This window comes from Neolamprologus multifasciatus, chromosome 19 (genome assembly GCF_963576455.1).
Source record: "Neolamprologus multifasciatus chromosome 19, fNeoMul1.2, whole genome shotgun sequence".
NCBI classification, from domain to species: domain Eukaryota; kingdom Metazoa; phylum Chordata; class Actinopteri; order Cichliformes; family Cichlidae; genus Neolamprologus; species Neolamprologus multifasciatus.
The window spans coordinates 8,851,361-8,869,936 of NC_140457.1; the positions used below are offsets into that span (position 1 = coordinate 8,851,361).

Here is an 18,576-nt window from a genome sequence, read left to right on the forward strand (position 1 = left end):
AACCGCATCACTGCAGATACTCAAACTCCTCCATTTCGGGGAGCAATTTGTTCCTGACCCGGAGTGGGGCACTCCATCGTTTTACAGCTGAGAACGATGGACTCAGACTTGGAGGCGCTAACTCTCATTCCATCCACTTTACACTTGGCTGGGAACCAATAGCCCACACAAAAATAGACACATTTTGAAGCATATCATGTTTTATATTACTATTAACATTATATTGGTCAATAATTCCAATAAACACCCATAAAAATACTCTAATATCTTTAAAAAATGCTAATTGATCACTGTGAAGTTAAAATGAGACAGTTTTGTCTTCTAATCAATGAAACTAGTCAGAGATTAAAGTGACAGTTAATATTAAGGGTTGAATCTCTCGTCAGATTTACCCATTTCTTCCTATTTAGAGGATTTCAATCTAGATTATAATCTAACTCCTTTGCAGGGTCAAACACAATCTTTCCCTGGTTGCTCCCCTGCAGGGACCTGATGTCTTTTCAAAGGCTTGAAGTGCTCAATCCTGAGCCTGGAGGAGGTCTAAATGACTGGTATTGAATCAATTAGCTGCCTAATTGGGCTGAGATAAAGACTCACTTTCCTTATCACCAGCCCCACCAGCCATTACGGATGGCACTGGGGATCTCCCAATGGATGTGCCAGTATGTCAGAATGAAGCTGTTCATGTTTTTTGGCAATCTCATAGTAGTCCAGGAAATCTGAGGAAAAGGATGTGTACTGTACGCGCACCACAACTATACATTGTATGACTATTTATTATGAACTTATTATGAATTAATATGTATTTTATTAAAGTTTTGAGGAAGTAAAGTAGCACAGCATAACAGATTCTGGCGTAAATTATTTATATTTTACGTCAGTTCAATTTGTCTGGATGACAGGTGGCCTGTGGCGGGTATTTCCATAAAATACCTTCCTGTTCCTTTCTCTTTTGTGTTTTTGTGTTAAGCTCTTTAAGATTAAAAAAACAAAACAGGAGACTTATACTGCAACATGGTTAGGTTTGCATAGGTGCGTGATCTGGATTACACTGAACAACCATTTATGTGATTGTGCAGAGGAACCTCCCACGGCACCACGAGCATTTAAGGACACATTCCCTTCATGGTATCCTCTGAGAAAGGTGGATTAAATATTCCTACAGTTTAACAGGTGTGCAGAGAACCAACGGCTGCAGTCCGCACAAGAACGCACAGGAAGTGGTAATCAGAAAATCCATGGATTAGATGCCATTTACTGATCAAATGACACATTTTATGTGGGTCAGTATAGGCCTGAAATGTAGTTTAATAAGGGCTTATGCTATCATATGCATCATTACACAACATAACCTCCCACAAAGCCTTCCATTATTACCTTAGCTAATGACACACAAGAGCCACTAATCTACTAATACCTGCCATTTTAGCTGTCTCCCGGTGCGTTTGCCATCAGTTTTCCAGAGGCTCATCAAGCTCTGCCCTTGTTTCCACGAATGATGGCAGAAACAGCAAGACCTTGGTGAGTGAGCGATGGGGAACAGCTGTCGCTCCCTGCAGGAGCAGCAACCTCACCACCTGTTGGCAAACAATTCAGGGATGTGACCCTAGGACCTCAGTCTGTTTTCTTAATGAAGCTAAGTTTAGGAAAAAAAGAAAAGTGGGTGCCAGAGATGGATGAACACTGAAAATTACAGTAAGATCTGTAACATCAAGCAATGTTCAGGCTTCAAATTGAAGTATTTAAGGTGAGTTTTGCCTCACTACATGATCCTCAACACCTTCTGTTTGCTTTCCTACTGAGAATTTAATTTAAAAGATCAGCTTAGTTCCTGTACATAAAGTTTGAAAATGCATAAGGCATATCTCGAAAAAACAAAACAAAAACAAAAACGAGTAAACTGGACAAAAGAGAAAAAAAGAAGTTGCAGGCCTAAAAATCTGCAGCTGATAAACAATACGTGAAACTGATGTCCTGAAGAAATAGGAACAAATCTGCCTGGCACAAGACCTGAGAGATGCATCTGGACCTTCAGTTGATCCTCCTCCTGTTCACTGGAGCCTCATCAGAAATGCTGTAAGTGGAAGGGGAACTGTCCAGAAGCCATGCTTAATGAAAAACAGGGAGAAAAGGCTGAGGTTAGACTCAGCCAGGTGTAAATATGGTGGAGGCAGCATTTCAGCCAGTGGTGATGTGGACTTGGAAAATGTACGCAGAAATGTACCATCAAATTTTGATTCGCCATGAAGTACTGTCTGAAAACTACTTTAGAAGAAGAAAACAAAACAAAAGGTAGCCAACATCTAAAGAAGAGCTTTGAATGTCCTTCAAGAAGCTCGGAGAGCTATTCCTGAAAGCTACTTAAAGAAATGACAGAACTCTTTCCTAAGGGAGTTCAGGCTGTGTTGAAGAATAAGGGTCATCATACCAAACATTCACCTTCAAGTTTTTTAGATTCTACATACTCTGTTTTTCTTTCATATACTCCTCATTTTTGCATACATTTTGATAAATAGCTGCACCTATTTCCAGTTTTACTGAAAAAAATATAAAGAAATGAGATGTGGGTTTACACAAAGACTAAGGAAACATGTACTGCAACTTACAAAAATAACAGTTTATACCTAATCTGTGTGATAGCTATAGTGCATGAAAAATAATTTGTTATTTTTTTATGGACTCTTTAGATTCTTTTTTTAGACTGGGAGCAGGGCTTTCTGCAACATAGTTGCTTTTTTCATCAAGCTAATCAGCCAGTGAAAGTGACTTTATATTTATCAAATAAGACTGTGTTGATCAGTGTTTCGCTTTAAGTTACAATGTATTCGACAGCTTTGCAGAAATGGCATTACCACAGAGACCGCTGACACAATAAACAATGCACAAAAACAAAGTGAGACAATAGATTTGACCAGTTTTGTTTTTTTTTTGAAATGGAGCTACTAAATAACTCTTTTGTGCCCTGAATTAAAAATAAAGACAATCTTCATTGAAACACTGCACAGTGATTAATTAAATAGTATGGGAGCACAGCAGTAGGCTTTGACTATTGATCATTATCTTGGCTTAAACTGTCAGATTTCAGATTTACTATACGAGTTAACACAGCAGTCCTTCAACAAAATGATAATGAGCTGCAATTTGGACTTGATGCTTTGTGTAGTCTGGTGATTTGTGGTGTGACTGATGTTTAATAAGAGTGTAAAAGGTGCATATCAAGCTCGTTCCCAGCTCCATATTCTTATTCTTTGCTAGAGTAATTGTGCAGATTCTATAATAACTAGTCTGTATTTATCTGACAATGGGACTTGGTGCAGCTGCTGAGTTTAACCTCTTCCTTTAAACTAGTTTTATAATAAATTTTTGCTCTTGAGTTTTAGCATAGTTATGGCAGAAAATAGGAAAAAAGTAGGATAGGTCCACTTTATTAATAATAATAATAGCGCATGGACTACAGTATATAAAACTGTGCTTTCAGCATTGTGCTGCAGTTCTTTCTCATAATCAGTACCTTGACATTTGAGCAATGAAATCAGCCTCGAGAACATCTCTTATATCTCTGATGTGCTATTTTCTCTTGTCTTAATTGCTGGAGATCTGCTTTGCACATTGCACATCTGTCTTATGAATTGCATCAGTCCTGGTGGGGGTTTAACAGTTTGACCTCCCCCTGTCTAAAATCATTTAAATCCCTTCTCTGTTGTCAGCAAAGTCTCTTGGTTTGTTCTCAGCTCATTTTCAAAGCATGCAAGGCTCTCTTTGAATACACATGACAAATTAATATTGAAATCTGGGAGGGATTACTTTAGTATGTCGAGAGACTTCTGAAATTAGAATCGTGTGACACTGATACTAATTCCCATGCAAGGAATGGATTTAAGTAAAGATTATTATGTAATCATAAAATACGCCCCAGAGACTGTGTGTCACAGGTGCACTGCAGGAAGTGAATCTGGATGCTCCTTTGTTGGTGTATGTGGAAGAATAACAGTGTTTGCTTGTAAGAAATGTGTTTCTGCTTTTCTTTCAAATAGACACATGTAGACATGTCTGCTAAAACACCTGGTCACAAACCTATTACACTGTGATTTCCTTTCCCCTTATCTTTCGCATTCCAGGCAAAGCCTATGTATTGCAATGGGTTTGGAATTTGTGGTCAGGGATATAGGCAGATGGGTGTTCACCTCCCAGCCTGCTCCACCAGCCATGGCACAAATGTCACGACTCAGAGGGCCTTCGGTTTCCTCAGTACCACAGAGAAATCACACTGGCATGGATGAATAGATTTAATTCAAATGGGAGTTCAGTGCTATTCATGCATTCGCAGACCCTGACTTCATTAAAGCTCCACTTCTTTCTCGGGTCACTGAGAGGATTGTCAGAGGAAGGGTGTGACATGATAATGAAGGTTATGTAGAGTTAATGTACTGTCTATATAACTGGGATACCTTCGACACAGAAAATTGTCAATTAAAAGCTGAAAACTGGAGCTATCAAAGTTTTGATCAATAAAGATTCATAAAAAAAAACCCACATCTGCTTTGGCAGACGTAAACAGATATTTAGTTGGTTCATCTGTTTATAGTGCAGCCAAGCAAACTCAAGTTTTGTAAAGAAAGTTAATAATAAGCATTTCACTTGAGTTCTTGGCTCTTCAGATTCTTCCCAAATGGTAAAATGGTAAATGGCCTGTATTTATATAGCGCTTTACTAGTCCCTAAGGACCCCAAAGCGCTTTACATATCCAGTCATCCACCCATTCACACACACATTCACACACTGGTGATGGCAAGCTACATTGTAGCCACAGCCACCCTGGGGCGCACTGACAGAGGCGAGGCTGCCGGACACTGGCGCCACCGGGCCCTCTGACCACCACCAGTAGGCAACGGGTGAAGTGTCTTGCCCAAGGACACAATGACCGAGACTGTCCAAGCCGGGGCTCGAACCGGCAACCTTCCGATTACAAGGCGACCTCCCAACTCTTGAGCCACGATCACCCCTTTTGTCTTGATCCCAAGGTGCCTTGTTTCCTAATGTGTGCATAAAATGCCCACAAAATCATCATTACCATAAAATGTATGTACATGTCCACCAGCTTGGTTTGTTCTGACCTCCATTCTAAACTGACAGGTCTTTGATTGCTATCTACAATTTGCATAGTGCCACGAAGACAGCCGTGAAGTTGTTAAGAGAGAAACTGGCTGCTAATGCCAAAAATAAAGAAGAAAAGCAAGAATTTCGGCATCCAAAATAACTTAAATTGAGTTGGTACATGTTGGAGCTTAGTGAGAAGAATAAGAAGGAAGCTGCTGGAAGACAACGACCACCTTGCAGCTCACCGTTGCTAGAAAAGTGGTGAAAAGGCCACCTATTAAAATATGTTTTTTAAAAAGGGCACAATAGCAAGCTAAACCTTTAGCGTACGCCGCTTTTGTCAAACCTTTGTGCTCTTTGTCTTTGGACCAGAGCACTTGCAAAAAATGCAGATTCAGAGGCCCCAGCAGACTCGCAGGTACCAACCCAGAACCTTTATGCTCTGCGGTGACACTGATAACCACCACACCAGAGTCCCACCTTTCTGTTTTCTGTGTTTGGATTTGAGGCCTGTTTATTCTAAATCCAGCACAGTAACAGCTAAATCCACCAGTAACAGCAGAGGAGGTATTACAGAATGACGGAATAACTATTGCAGAGAAGAAAGATTTCAAAACAGTGTCAGAATTTGCATCGAGTCCACAAAAAGTTTTTCAGACAGCTTTAATGGTATGATGGCAGCAATCATTTTCCAAGAACAGTCGCCACTTATTTTAAAAGGCAGATGTCTTCTTTTACAGTTTCCTTCCATTATAGTGAAGAAATGCATGATAATTTTCCCCTTCTGCTAGCGCCAAGCTAACTGTCACAGCAGCATTGATTGTATCAACATGTAATTAAATGGTAATTCATTGATGCAGTGTTATTGTGGGAAGCACTGCATGAGCAGTCCCTTTAATTATCTCTGATTGTGATTATAACCTTGCATATTTTCACTGTGAATCTTTATCTTCATGTACATTGTTTGCCCAACTTTGCATGAATCAAGACAATAGTGGAAGTGCAGTGTATGCTTACAGCACCGCCTTCCAAGTGGAAAGGTCAGAGCTGAGTTTCTCTGCTGTGATTACTGTGGTTTTGTACAGTAGTTAGTGTAGGATGTGAGATGCTGTGTTGGGGATTTAGCGTGTCTTTACTCTTTCTTCAAGGACGGAGGCTTGGAGCAGGTTCACCTCAGCCATCACTGCTGCTCAATTCCTACCCATGTTTACTCAGCGTCATGCTCGGCAGATAGGAGGGCTACAGGGGCAGCCATGCACAGGGAATGACAATAGAAGGATGCCATATTGCTATCAAATTAGATTCATCCTTCTGCTTTGAATTGTCATGCTTTTAAACAAATATGTTTCATTCCGTCAGCACGATATGATTTATGATGTGATCTTTTCCCCTTCCGCATTGGGGTTGCGGTTGAAGGACGGGACCTGTCACTTAGCAAATGACACAGGCATTTACGTCAAAATGCCCCACATGCCTTCAGTGCATCTCCCTGCCAGCGGTGGCCTTGCTGCAGAGTCACAGCTAGAATGTTGTCTAGTAACGGTTACCATGGATGCCACACTCTGTCAGGGGCTTGGGTGTAATGGATTTAAATTGAACTGTTGAGTTTGGAGCTGGGAGAGGCAAAGGGGGAAAGGCGGAGGAGGGGGATAGAAGCAGAGGGAGGAGGAAGCAGACAGAAATAGTCTAAGCATAAATAAAAAAAGACAGAGAGGTGGAGAGAGACAGACACAGTCAACCAAAGATACAATGAGACGCGGAGGAAAGACGGCGAGGGGCGGGGGTCGCTCTGAAAGCCCTCGCCATCTGTGATGAGGAGCTGGAAGAGCGGTAATTGTTCCTGAGAGGTGTGTGGAGGGGCTGTTCTCAGCACAGAGATATGGGTGAGCTGCACTGCTACCTGCCATGCCAGTGGCACACTACAGTGTCAGGCCTGTCTTAACACACGGGGGGACCGGCAAGGGCACCGGCTTCAGTGTGGGCCCTCATTAAAGTCTGTGTCGCTGATGACCTTCTTATGTTGCCCCTACCCTCCCGAAAACCAAGCTCACCCCTCACTGACACACCTAACAGGAGGTGCAGCTCGTGTGCTTTTTCTTGCATTAGTGAAGGTCCCTCCCTTTAATGCTAGATGGCTCCCAGTAGTCACTTGACTTCTGATTTGATTTATTTTGACTAAACCAGTTTATTTTGGGGCATGTCAGCAGTCACCTCGGAGGTGTGAGGAGCACGTGTGTGGTTGTGTGTCCACGCTGCTATGTATAGTTCCCTCCCTAAAAAAAAAGGAAAAAAAAGAATGATTTCTTTTTCCTTGACCAAATTCAGCTGAGGAAAGCGTTTAAACCAGATTTCACTGTTGCAGCTACATTGTAGCTTTCATTTTCATTTCAACCCAAATACTGTTACAAAATTGTATCATCAAACCAGCCATAAATGTACAGGAATGTACACAATAGAAAATTTGATCCCTAATGGTCTAAAAGTGAATAAAGTGAGTGAAATGTAGGTCTACATGTATGCAAAAGCTGTTAGGCTAACTATTTGAAATCTTTACAGGTGACTTAGATTACCATTTAATAGTTATTTAATAGGCAGTGAGAGCTGCTGTGATGTGTGGTTTGAAGATGGTGGCACTGACAAAAACACAGGACGCAGAGCTGGAGGTGGCGAAGTTGAACATATGAAGCTTTTCATTGGGAGTGACCAGGATGGACATCAGGTTATAAAGTCTGGTGACAAGGTCGAGATGGTTCGGACATGTGAAGAGGAGATGTTGAAGATGAAGTTACTATCTGGAAGGAGAAAAGTAAGACCACAGACGAGGTTTATGTTTGAAGGAGGATATGCAGGTTGTTGGTGTGACAGAAGAGGATGAAAGCAAATGATCCACTGTAGCAATCAGGCACAGGAAGTTAAAGAAGAGGAGTGTGTCATCCGTGTCATCTAGAGATTTTTCACTTGTTCCACTGTAAGATTTTGAGGTTTTGCAGTGTACCATAAATGCATAAAATGATGCAGAAATTAGGAGTTTTTTTCTCTTGACAAGATTACTTGCCTGTAAAAATTCAGTATTTCTAGATTCAATCTCAGTTGTCTAAGAAACTGTTCTTTTTTGTGTCAACAAATGAGTAACATTGCTGAATCATTTGTTTTAATTGTGTGGTGCCAGCTATTCTGAAAGATGTCTCATTTAGGGACAAAATACACATGTTGAAATATTCATATGCAGGCTGTCTTATATCCAGAGGGTAAAACAACCAAAAAAAAAAAAGTTACTTCCAGTTTAGTGCTTAGTAGAAAAGGCATAATAATGGTGCAGATAATAATGTTGTATATGATAAGTGGATATTGAGGGCTTTAGAAGGACCCCTTGGGCTTTAAAAAGCCGATGAGACGACTTAGTGGCGGCTGCAGCTTTGCCTGTGCGATCGCAAAGGCCAAGCAAGGCAGTTAATCAGCTCTCAGGGTAACATCAGTAAGCACAGTGGCCACAATAGATTAAATCGAGTAGCTGAGAGACCCCTCGATTCCCGATTAACTCAGCACATCTCCAACACACAGTCTCCAGAGAGAGAATCCTCAGGTGGATTGCAAACCAATGCATAGTCCTCGCTAAACAGATAAGAACACAATGCAGATGTTTTTGCCAGACTGCCAAAGGTTCAAATCCAGTGTGGACGTCGCTAAAACATGATTCATGATTACAAGCTTCTCTGCAACATAGCAGTTGCATCTCAGTTTAACAAAACTTCTCTGTCTCAGTGACTTAGTCATCGGAGTGTGACAGCAACACAGTTTGAACACCCAGTAGCCTGATCTTATCTTAACTACACAGTATTGCTTTGGTGCAATGGTGGAAGACATTCTCAAACCAGTAGCAAAACTACAATTTTAAATAACTCGGTTTAAAGTAAAAATGCTGCTAAACCCGAAGTAAAACTGTTATCAGCAAACATAGAGTATAAAACTATTACAGAAAAGGACTTTGTCAGTGTTCTATTATTTACTATTCTGTTTGACTGTATGATAAATGATTCCTCTTATATACCATTAATAATATATTTTAGCTGTAACGTAACTACTGCTCTCAGATAGACACAGTAGTGGACATTTCCCCCGAACTATAGTGAAGTTAAAGTAGAAAGAAGCATAAAATAATTTTTGAATTGTACTTCAGCATACGTCCATTGCAACACTGGCTATAAAGGCAATCGATTTAAGTGATGATTTGTAGAAACGATATCCATCCAGGGTTGCTGGAGCTTGGGCATGGGTGCACCCTCGACAGATCACCAGTCGCAGGGCTAACAATGAGAGACAGACAAGCACACACTCTCACATCAACAGCTACCACCAATTTAAAATAATGAACTAACTTGCATGTCCTTGGGCTTTGGTAGAAAGCTGCAGTAGACCCAGGAAAATACTCAGCCAGGTGGCAGGATTGAACCAGGAACCTGTGAACTGTTAGTTTTAAACTGCTGTGTTACTCTATGTAATTACTCAATTTATTATAAATGATCACATACAGCTGTCAGTTGCAATGTAGCGGGATAAACTTTCTTTCCACACGTGCGGAACGCTTGTTTACTTGCAGGTGTAAGTTTGTGCTTATCCTCTGCATGTTGGTGAACTTCAGTGTTTAGTTGTTTGCATGCATATGTGTGTATTCACTGCGCGTGTTTGTGTCGAAGCCTTGGTCTGATGACATTATCAGAGCTGGTAATCTGCTCTGTAATTGCCTGCTGCTGACACGGTAGAGAGGCTGATATGGCTGCAGAATAAACAGAGTGTTAACAAGTAGAGGGAGCTCGTCTCCACTTGATCCGCGCAGCTCAGCGTGAAATTTGGACCGGACAAATCGGGGAAAGAGAAAAACAGAGGCGAGGAATAAGAGATGCATAAAATATGGAGGCAGGATGGAGAAAGGCGAGGAGGATGTGTAGGGAATGAACATAGACAAGAGGTGGTGCTGTTGTAACAGTGGCATTATTTGGCAAAATATAGCCTGTTTATTAAAATAGGGAATTATGCTATCTCTACAAGCAATGGGCAGCTAGTCCTCAAAGCCAGGTCAGAATCAAATAACGTCCGGTGTAAACAAATACAGAACACAGAGTAAAACTGAAGGCCAAGAATGTGTACAGTAGTAGCAACGCTCTAGAGTCAGCTGCAAAATACAAAATCAGCTGAAAGGTGTCGATTGAGATAATAGTTTTTTTTCTCCTTGCAAGCAAATAAAGTTTGCTTAGAGTGTTAGTGTTCCACATGGAAATGCACTGTGCATCTTTGAGGTTTAACTAACATGTTTCCTCTGTGTTCATTTCATTTGCTTCACCAGAACATCTTTTCAAAGTTGATTTTTAAACCCACATTAATTACGTCCTCTCCTGCTTGTTTAGCGCAATCAGTCAGAGGGATCATGTGAAACCACTGCAGCACAGCAAGTCACACGTCGCGCGTGGGTAGAGACCTCCACACATCGATCAATCCACAGAAGCTCAGAATGGTGCCTTTACAGAGGCAGAAACTGCTACTCTGATGTTTCCTGTCAAAATGTTAGCCGCCGCATGATATTAAAAACTATTTTAAGAATGCTCAAGAGTCATGAAAACTGAAGCAGTCAAAATTATATCAGTGATCCAGGACTCTGTGAGATATTTTTGATGCCAAATATCAGTAAAGCTGGCCAGTAGCTGATCCAGAACCAGAACATCTTTCTAATAAGTCTTAGAAATTGTTTTCATACATAAAAGCAGGGAATTAGTGTACTGGTTCAAACATTTGCCTAACAAATGAAAGATTCATTTCAATCCCGGGAGGAGACATATATCCCTTTGAGGTTGCGTCAGGAAGAGGTTGTGCAAAACACACAGAGCTACCTGCTATGGTCACCCCCTTTGAATAAGGGAAGAGCTGAATGTAGCTTATGTAAAATCATGAAATTTCTTTTTTACTTACAACAGGAAGATCCAACCTGCATTGAGTTTTACGTAGCCTAGTTTTAATTTAAAAGGAAGTGAAAAAGACAAAGACTGTAAAGCCCGGTGACCCTATTTTTTCAGTTCAGTTTTACCCTTATAAAAAATATAAATGATAGATAAAAAATGACAGTGAAAATCCGTTAAAATCACTAACTTACCTACCAAGTTAATATAGCTAAAGAAAACAGGAAAATAAAGACAGAGGTAGATGTACAAATGAGGCACAGAAAGAAGATGTTAAAGAAAACATTCGAAGGATTGAAGGCAAAGATCCAGAGACAGACAGGGAAAGGCCACAAAGAGATGATAAGGCAGTAATAGCGAGAGGAACAAGACTCTTGTTAATATAAAAAAAACGTCCCAAGCGAAATGCACCATATGTGCCGATTAGGAGCATCTCTGGTGTGTCCCGAGGCAGACTGTCTGGGGCTTTGTGGGCTTTCCCAAGCAGCCGTTATCTAGAGATGCAGATTAAACCAAATATGGAACCTAGCAACTGATCAGTTCCTCCTACAAATGTTTAAAGAAACAGTTAGGCTTTTTGGGGAAATCCCCATAATTAGTGTTTTCTACCAAGTGAGTACCACTTTAATCATTACTGTACCTATATTAGCAGAAAGAGTGGAATCAGAGAGGAGAAGCTGGCTTTGTTGTATTCACGGTTAACAGAACTCACCTACCAGCAGCTCTAATCGTCATATTACATGCTGTGATATGATATAAGATGGATTACACGCAATAAATAGGAAGATGGGAGAACACAAAACTCTTCCTCATTTGTCGTAAACCAGACCACCATCAGCTGCCTGCTGCATGTTATTTAAGCGCAGTGTTGTGTGTGGTAGGGTGTGCCAATCTTCTTGACAATGATTGTATTTGTTTACAGTAATCACTATAATATCTCAAAATTAATGTGCCGACAATTTGTTTATGTCAAAATGTTACTCATAGCGGCATTAATTAGCGCAGCAAGATTAAAAACATGACTTTTCATCCATGAAAGACCTCTATCAGGATGCTCAAGTGAAATCATCCAGCATTCAGTTAAATTATCAGTTCATTCATTCTAGCAGCGTTGCCTGAGAAGATGAAGCATGGTGTGTGCTCAGCATTTTGACTCCCTCCGATTCCACACCGTCAGAAACATGGATACAGCATAACAAGATGATGGACGCGTTACACAGCCTGCATATTGAAACATAATAAAGGCAGCTGAAGCATCCGTCTTTGTCATCTTGTTTCTCTCGCAGGCTGACAATTGTGTGCGTGTGTTTGGTGCAAGCTGAGTAGCGGTGCAGACCGGAGACGGCGGCCACTCAGCTGCAATCCTGAACCATTATTATTTAACGAATCACTCTGAGCTGCAGGAAACACTCAGATTGTCTGCTGAGATTCCTGTGCACCACGTTTTCTCTCACAGTCGCACAGTGTGTGTGTGGAAGTGATGTGCAGTACGGGTGTCGATATCTTCACAAATGCAAATGTGTGCCTTATGAAGACTGATGACTTGTGCTCAGTACAGTAGATAATGTCTCTTCATGATTGGACGATTGCAGGAAACAGATGAACATCACTCAACCCTCCTTCCTTCCCTCTATGTCCACATCTTGAGCCTTCCACTTATCCTTTTTGTCCTATCTGATCGCATTTCTGTGTATGTGTGTGTGTTGAACTGATTTTGCCAATACAGTGATATCAGAGCTCTCTCATAGTTGCATACAGTCGCAAACGTTTCACATTAAATCACATAAAAGTTAAGTTTGAAGGTGATTGGCCACTTTACACCCTTGTGTCATATTCGTTCTAGCCCTCTATTTAAGATATCTGTTCCTGTTTCTGATATTTTCAACTGCAGGTGTAGTCTGAGGTTTTATTGAGCATGTCGCTGTATGGTCTCTAGCTTACATCCTGCAGATTGTCTTTATTTATCTGTTTGAACAATGTGGTTGATGAGACCTAATAATTTTCCTGATCTCCAGTGGCACCATGAGACTGAAAAAATTGGTGAAGTTTTTGCAACAACGATAACATGGATTGCAGATATCCTCCTTAAGATGACTTGTAATAGCTTAGTTCTCTAAAGGAGCTCTGAATTGTCTGAAAATACCTGTGAAGTCCAAGCAAAGTCGTAGAAAAAACTTGAAAAAGTGCAACGCAAACTGGTGACTGAGATTGCCTACCTTCAAAGTAAAAGTCAGCTGACACATTTTAAAAGACGCAACTTTTTGCATTAGAAACAAGCGGCCTCTGTTTCTGGTTTGTCGCACTTTTTCCAGTTTCGCTACCACTCAGAGAGCAGCTGGCGAGTATTTGTAGACAAGTCGGCATGAGTCATGCAAGCTACAGGTGACCACAGCAATCTTAAGCAGGTTTTGTGCCTCACAGTTTGGGAATACACATTTTTCCATGGCAACCAGTGGCCAGGTGGTCGCTGTGTGTTTGGGGCTTTAGCAATCGATTTTCCAGCAACTGCTATGAAACACATTTTTCCCTTCACGACATGTTGTTTGTTAACCTGTGTGAATGGGGGCCTTATTCACTTGAACCATGACTGTCACACATGTGAAATGCAGACAAGTTAACATCACATCCAACTGTTTGCTCCAGCTTTTCCATTAAGCTGTGATCTCTTTCTTATTAAGAATCTGCAATCCCTTCTTTGCTCCGTAGCCTGTTCTTGCAATCTCTTTCTCCATTTCCATCCATCTTTCTGTATATAGATCAATAGTGCTCATTCTGTACCTCTTCTATCCATCAGAGAACTCATGCATCACTCATCCTAGCTCTGTTAGTACCTTTATCCATCCTTTCAATCCCCGCAAGCATCCATCTGTCCTCCTGTCCATTAGTTCATTCCCTGAGATTTCCATTTTTTCTTTCATATTCCTTATATTAGTTGTCCTTGTTTTGGCTGTGGCCTACGTATTCTTTCCTCCACTCCTTCTCCTTTTTTCAACCTCACATCTTTGGTTGCTCTGTAAATTCTTGCCCTCCCATTTCTGCCAATCCCTCCATTAAACTACTCACTAAATTATTCTTCTTCCTTGCATCCAACAGATTGTTCATCTTTGATCCCATCTTTTATTCCATCCACCCACTCCTTTCATTCCACTCAATAATCCCTGTCTTTCTTTCTTTTTTATCATATCTACTACTCCCTTCATCTGTCTATCCGCATGTAGCAGTTCCTGCCAGTGTTCATCCATCCATCGCTTCACATTCTGTCCTTTAATACCCCTTGCTTCCTCAATTTCTTTCTCCATCCTTGCTTCCACTGCTACTCTCCTTTTTCCACCAATCGCTCATTTCTATTCTTTTGTTATTGCCTCATAAATCTATTTAGCCATCTCCCATACTTTGCTTGTGCACGCACAAAATTCTCCTTCATTTTGTATCTCTTTCCCCAATCCATACGTACATACATCCACTCCTTCATGTATTCACATGCAACACTCCCAGCACAGCCACTTTGTCCTTGGCAACCAGAGTAGCCCCAGTAAGTCAAATGATGATTCTTCCGTAATGAGCTAAAGAGAGAAAAGGCGCCCCATTAGTGTCGTATTGATGCCGGTCTCAGAGTCCAGATGTGTGCAACATCAAGAGGAGGACTCACTGTTTTGTAGCCGGACAGATCTGATGAGGCAGAGCACACAAAAGAGCATGCTGATGATGGCAATTAAACAGAGACACAGATACCCTAGCCCTCCACTTACACATTCACTGTCTACACACACACAAGCACACTCCTCCACCTCTACAATTACATCTCTTAGGTTAATCTTCCCTATCGCAGTTGTATTCCTGGCAAAATGACAGCACTCTGGCCTGTGAGTGCAGTCAGTACTGCCAGCCCACTGCCTTTAAAACACTCCTGTTTATGTGTCTGATAATAGATTTGTGAGCTTGTTTGCTCCCTTTTTGGCATGACTGTGGGTGCACATGCTGATGGTTGTGCTGAAAATGGCTCAGAAATTATCCACCGAAAGTGAAAAATGATACAGGATAGAGGCTTCCTACACATGTTGACATTCTGGGCATTTTGTTCTTAAAGTAATTGAGCATTTGCAAAAATAAACAGCATTTTTGTTTTTTGCATCACAGTCCAGTATTTTGTCAATCTGTCTAAACCCCCCGAGCTCATACTTCATGCGGGCTTCATGGCCTAAGAACATGCATGTCACTATAGCCTTTCATTCACTGGAGGCCCTAGTTATGACTACATGCACATAGTTCATTTTATGTATTTTTATAAACAACTAATAAAAAGAGACCAACTAGCGATGATCTCTGTGTGCATGTTAGACAAAAATGAGCAGTGGCCCTTGCAATCAAAACATGGCTCTTCTGGATTAATAAAACATAAATTTATGTCATGAAAATTGGAACATTTAGATGCAACTTCCAGTACCATTCCAGATCACATTATCAGCATCATTATGAACAAAATAATTAGCAAAAACACTTCTTTCCTACCTGGAAATATTTATTTATTTATTATGGGGTCTTTATCTTACAATATAAAACACCTTGAGGCATCTTCATTTGGCATTAGAAGTAAATTGAATTGAATTTTTGTTCACCAAAGACAACATTTGTACTTTCTAGATATCATTCTGGTGTTCAGAACAGTTATTGATGAATTAATACATGCTAGATTTTGAGAAACCCACTTTAACAATGTGTAGTTGTTTTAGTGTATTTTCTGCACCTGAATGTGTGAATGCTAGACGCTTCCTTCTCAGTTTTTTTTTAAATGTCGTCCTATTATTACTTAGTGTGGTGTGGACACTCCACCACATTTGGCTTAAGATCAACACAGCTCGGCGACCACTAATGATAATGAAGCAAGTCACCCATAGCAATTAATGCACTTAGCTTCTAATCATGATTAACTGTGGACTGTATTTGATTTAGGGAGTTGATAAGGTGCCTCTGAACACAAACAGGTCAATTAGTATCATGTCTCAGTGAAAAAGGTTTCCGTAAGCAGCCGGTCCATTCATGTTGGATGTAGACAGCTTAGTTTCTTCCTGCTCGTCGTCCTATTCCTTTTTTAAAGTCATGTGAAATCTTTGGTTTGTAAATTTAAGGAGAATTTGACCGTGAAGACGTCAAAAGGTAGTGCTGTCACCGTGAACCTCTAGAGGCGGAAAGCCATAGGGACGCTTTTCTCCTCGCTTTTCATTCACTAATGGCATAATTTGTCATGCAATTATCTTTCTTGCCAAATTACTTTACAAACCCCCAGTTTTTTTCTTTATGATTTCATTTTTGTTATGGTTTAAACTTTCCCGAGGGCATCTGAGCGTGTCAGTGATCCGCAGCTACGACATGCAGATAAACAACCAGGCAAAGTCAAATCAAAACGTGGGGAAAGGGGAGTGATGTTTCTGAGCAGCTGCGAGAGACATTTTCATCACCGTGTTACAGAATACCACATCTGACTAAGAATATTTCAGCAAGTGCACAAGTGCCTGCTTGTTTATTCTAGGTGAACATGTACTGCAGAAGTGTATTTTTTTTTTTTTATCACAGCCTCGTCGTCCTGTGACATTTTTTGATCGGCCCAAAAAGAGATTTAAATACAGATCATAGCTCATAGTTTCAAGTATGTTATTACGAAAATACCCAATAACAATGTGGGCAGTTGAGTATAATTGGCTCCGTGTTTTGGATTATGATTAGCTTGTTCACAAAGGTGAAAATTTAGCAGCTGAAAAACCACCTAGTGTTCTCAGCAGTGCGTGGTGACCACAAACAACTAGGTAGAAATGATTGCTGATACTGACGCAGACATGTGTATTACAAGACGATTATTTATCATAGCTGAGGGGCCAAGCACCAATTAATGCAGGTTTAAACTGAAAATGACTAAAATGACTAAAATCTTTAAATTCAGGGAATTTTCATGAACTGCTTGTGTTTAGTTTTGGATCTCCGCAGAATCTAAAAGCAGCGTGCAGGCTTTCGTGACACACTCTTTAAAACACTCATTGGGTTTTTAGGCTGGCTGGCAGCTATTCACGACAGGTTGATGCAGGTTTTGTTGTTGTTGTTTCACGGCCCACACCCCCTAACCGAAGCTGCCAAATAAATTCTCGTCATCCTCCCCTCCACCATATTGACAGTAGTGAATCTAGCTTTTACATAATACAGTATTTATAGAAGTGTTACATTTCACGAGTTGCAGATGCCCACAGCAAATGCACTTTTGCAATTGATGCATATATTAACTTGTTTCAGGGGTTAGTATTTACTGTACTATTTCTGTTTATTAAAGGGCTTGTAGAGGAGGAGAGGTCATTAGTAGTTTAGGAGATGAGCGTTCTTGTTAAGTATGTGTTCATGTGAAACTGTCATCTCTTTACTCTCAGTTATCTGACCAAAGCTGAGAGTAAAAGACATGAAAAAAAAAAGGCAAAGTGCCGTAATCCTTCCTCCTCATCAGCCAATTGAACGTTCGGTTCTCTGAGGCCATCACATTTCTCTCCTTCTTATTAACCATTTTTCTTTCTTGTTCTGTTTCTTGTTTGTTGCATTTCCTTTCCATTGCTCATTGCATTTTCTGTTTTCTCCATGCCTTCTTCCCTCCCCTCTTCCTCCTCCTCCCTCTCTCCTCTCCATCAACAGCCCTGTTGTTAGCGGACGGTAAGTTGTCCATTCCTTCTCTATAAGAATCTCCACTAACATCACCTCTTGTGCGTGCTGTGGTCTTAACACGAGGCCTTAATGATCTGAAATCCAAATCACAACAATTTTTTGTCACCATCAAAGATGTTGAGTCTGAACTGATACCTGAGAGGTTTGGTATAAATAAACTGCATGCCCACGCTCGTGTCCTCTTCTCTTGTCATTGTTACACACAATACATGGCTCCTTTGAGGCGCTCTTCTTCACTTAATGATGGTTTTGCATGCTAATCAGAGGATTATTAATCACAAATCCATAAATTATGTTCTCTAGTCAAGAGCAAGGTACAAACAGTTGATAACAATCAAGATAAAAACCTACAGTCCTGAAATTAGAAATTTAATTACCTCTTTGTGGTTCTGTTATTATTATATTTCCCATCCTTGTCAAGCAAATTGTGTCATGTAGTGGTGCAGCACTGTGCCAAGGAATGACTGGATAATGAAATTTTAAACATGAGCAAAAGAAATGCTGTCAGGAGTTGAGGGTACACACTGTCTTGGATGTGTAATTGATTTAGCTTAAATGTGTGTGTGTGTGTGTGTGTGTGTGTGTGTGTGTGTGTGTGTGTGTGTGTGTGTGTGTGTGTGTGTGTGTGGGTGCAGGCAGGCATTCATGCACTGGTATATTATGCATGCCCGCGTGTGTGCACTTGCAAACGCGCCCTCCTATCAAGGGGACTTGCCTGTGATCGTTAATGGCAATGTTAATATTTAATGGTAAGCATGTTGTCAGCAAAGAGCAGCAGGGCTAACTCTGGAGTCGTATAAAAGATGACAGGGTCTCTGCACGAGGTGGCTCAGTG

At 40.8% G+C, this 18,576-nt stretch overlaps 1 protein-coding gene across 4 annotated transcripts in view; it reads left to right on the forward strand.

Moving 5' to 3' along the window:
* slc8a3 (solute carrier family 8 member 3) overlaps positions 1-18,576 on the forward strand; it is a 125,632-nt gene that overhangs the window by 96,328 nt on the left and 10,728 nt on the right. For 3 of the 4 annotated variants that reach the window (XM_085142293.1, XM_085142292.1, XM_085142294.1), the window contains exon 4: positions 17,712-17,729. The exons of the other annotated variant lie outside the window; for it this stretch is intronic. In XM_085142293.1, coding sequence (XP_084998419.1) covers positions 17,712-17,729 — 18 coding nt within the window. The remainder of the gene's footprint in view (positions 1-17,711; positions 17,730-18,576) is intronic. 4 annotated transcript variants of the gene reach the window in all.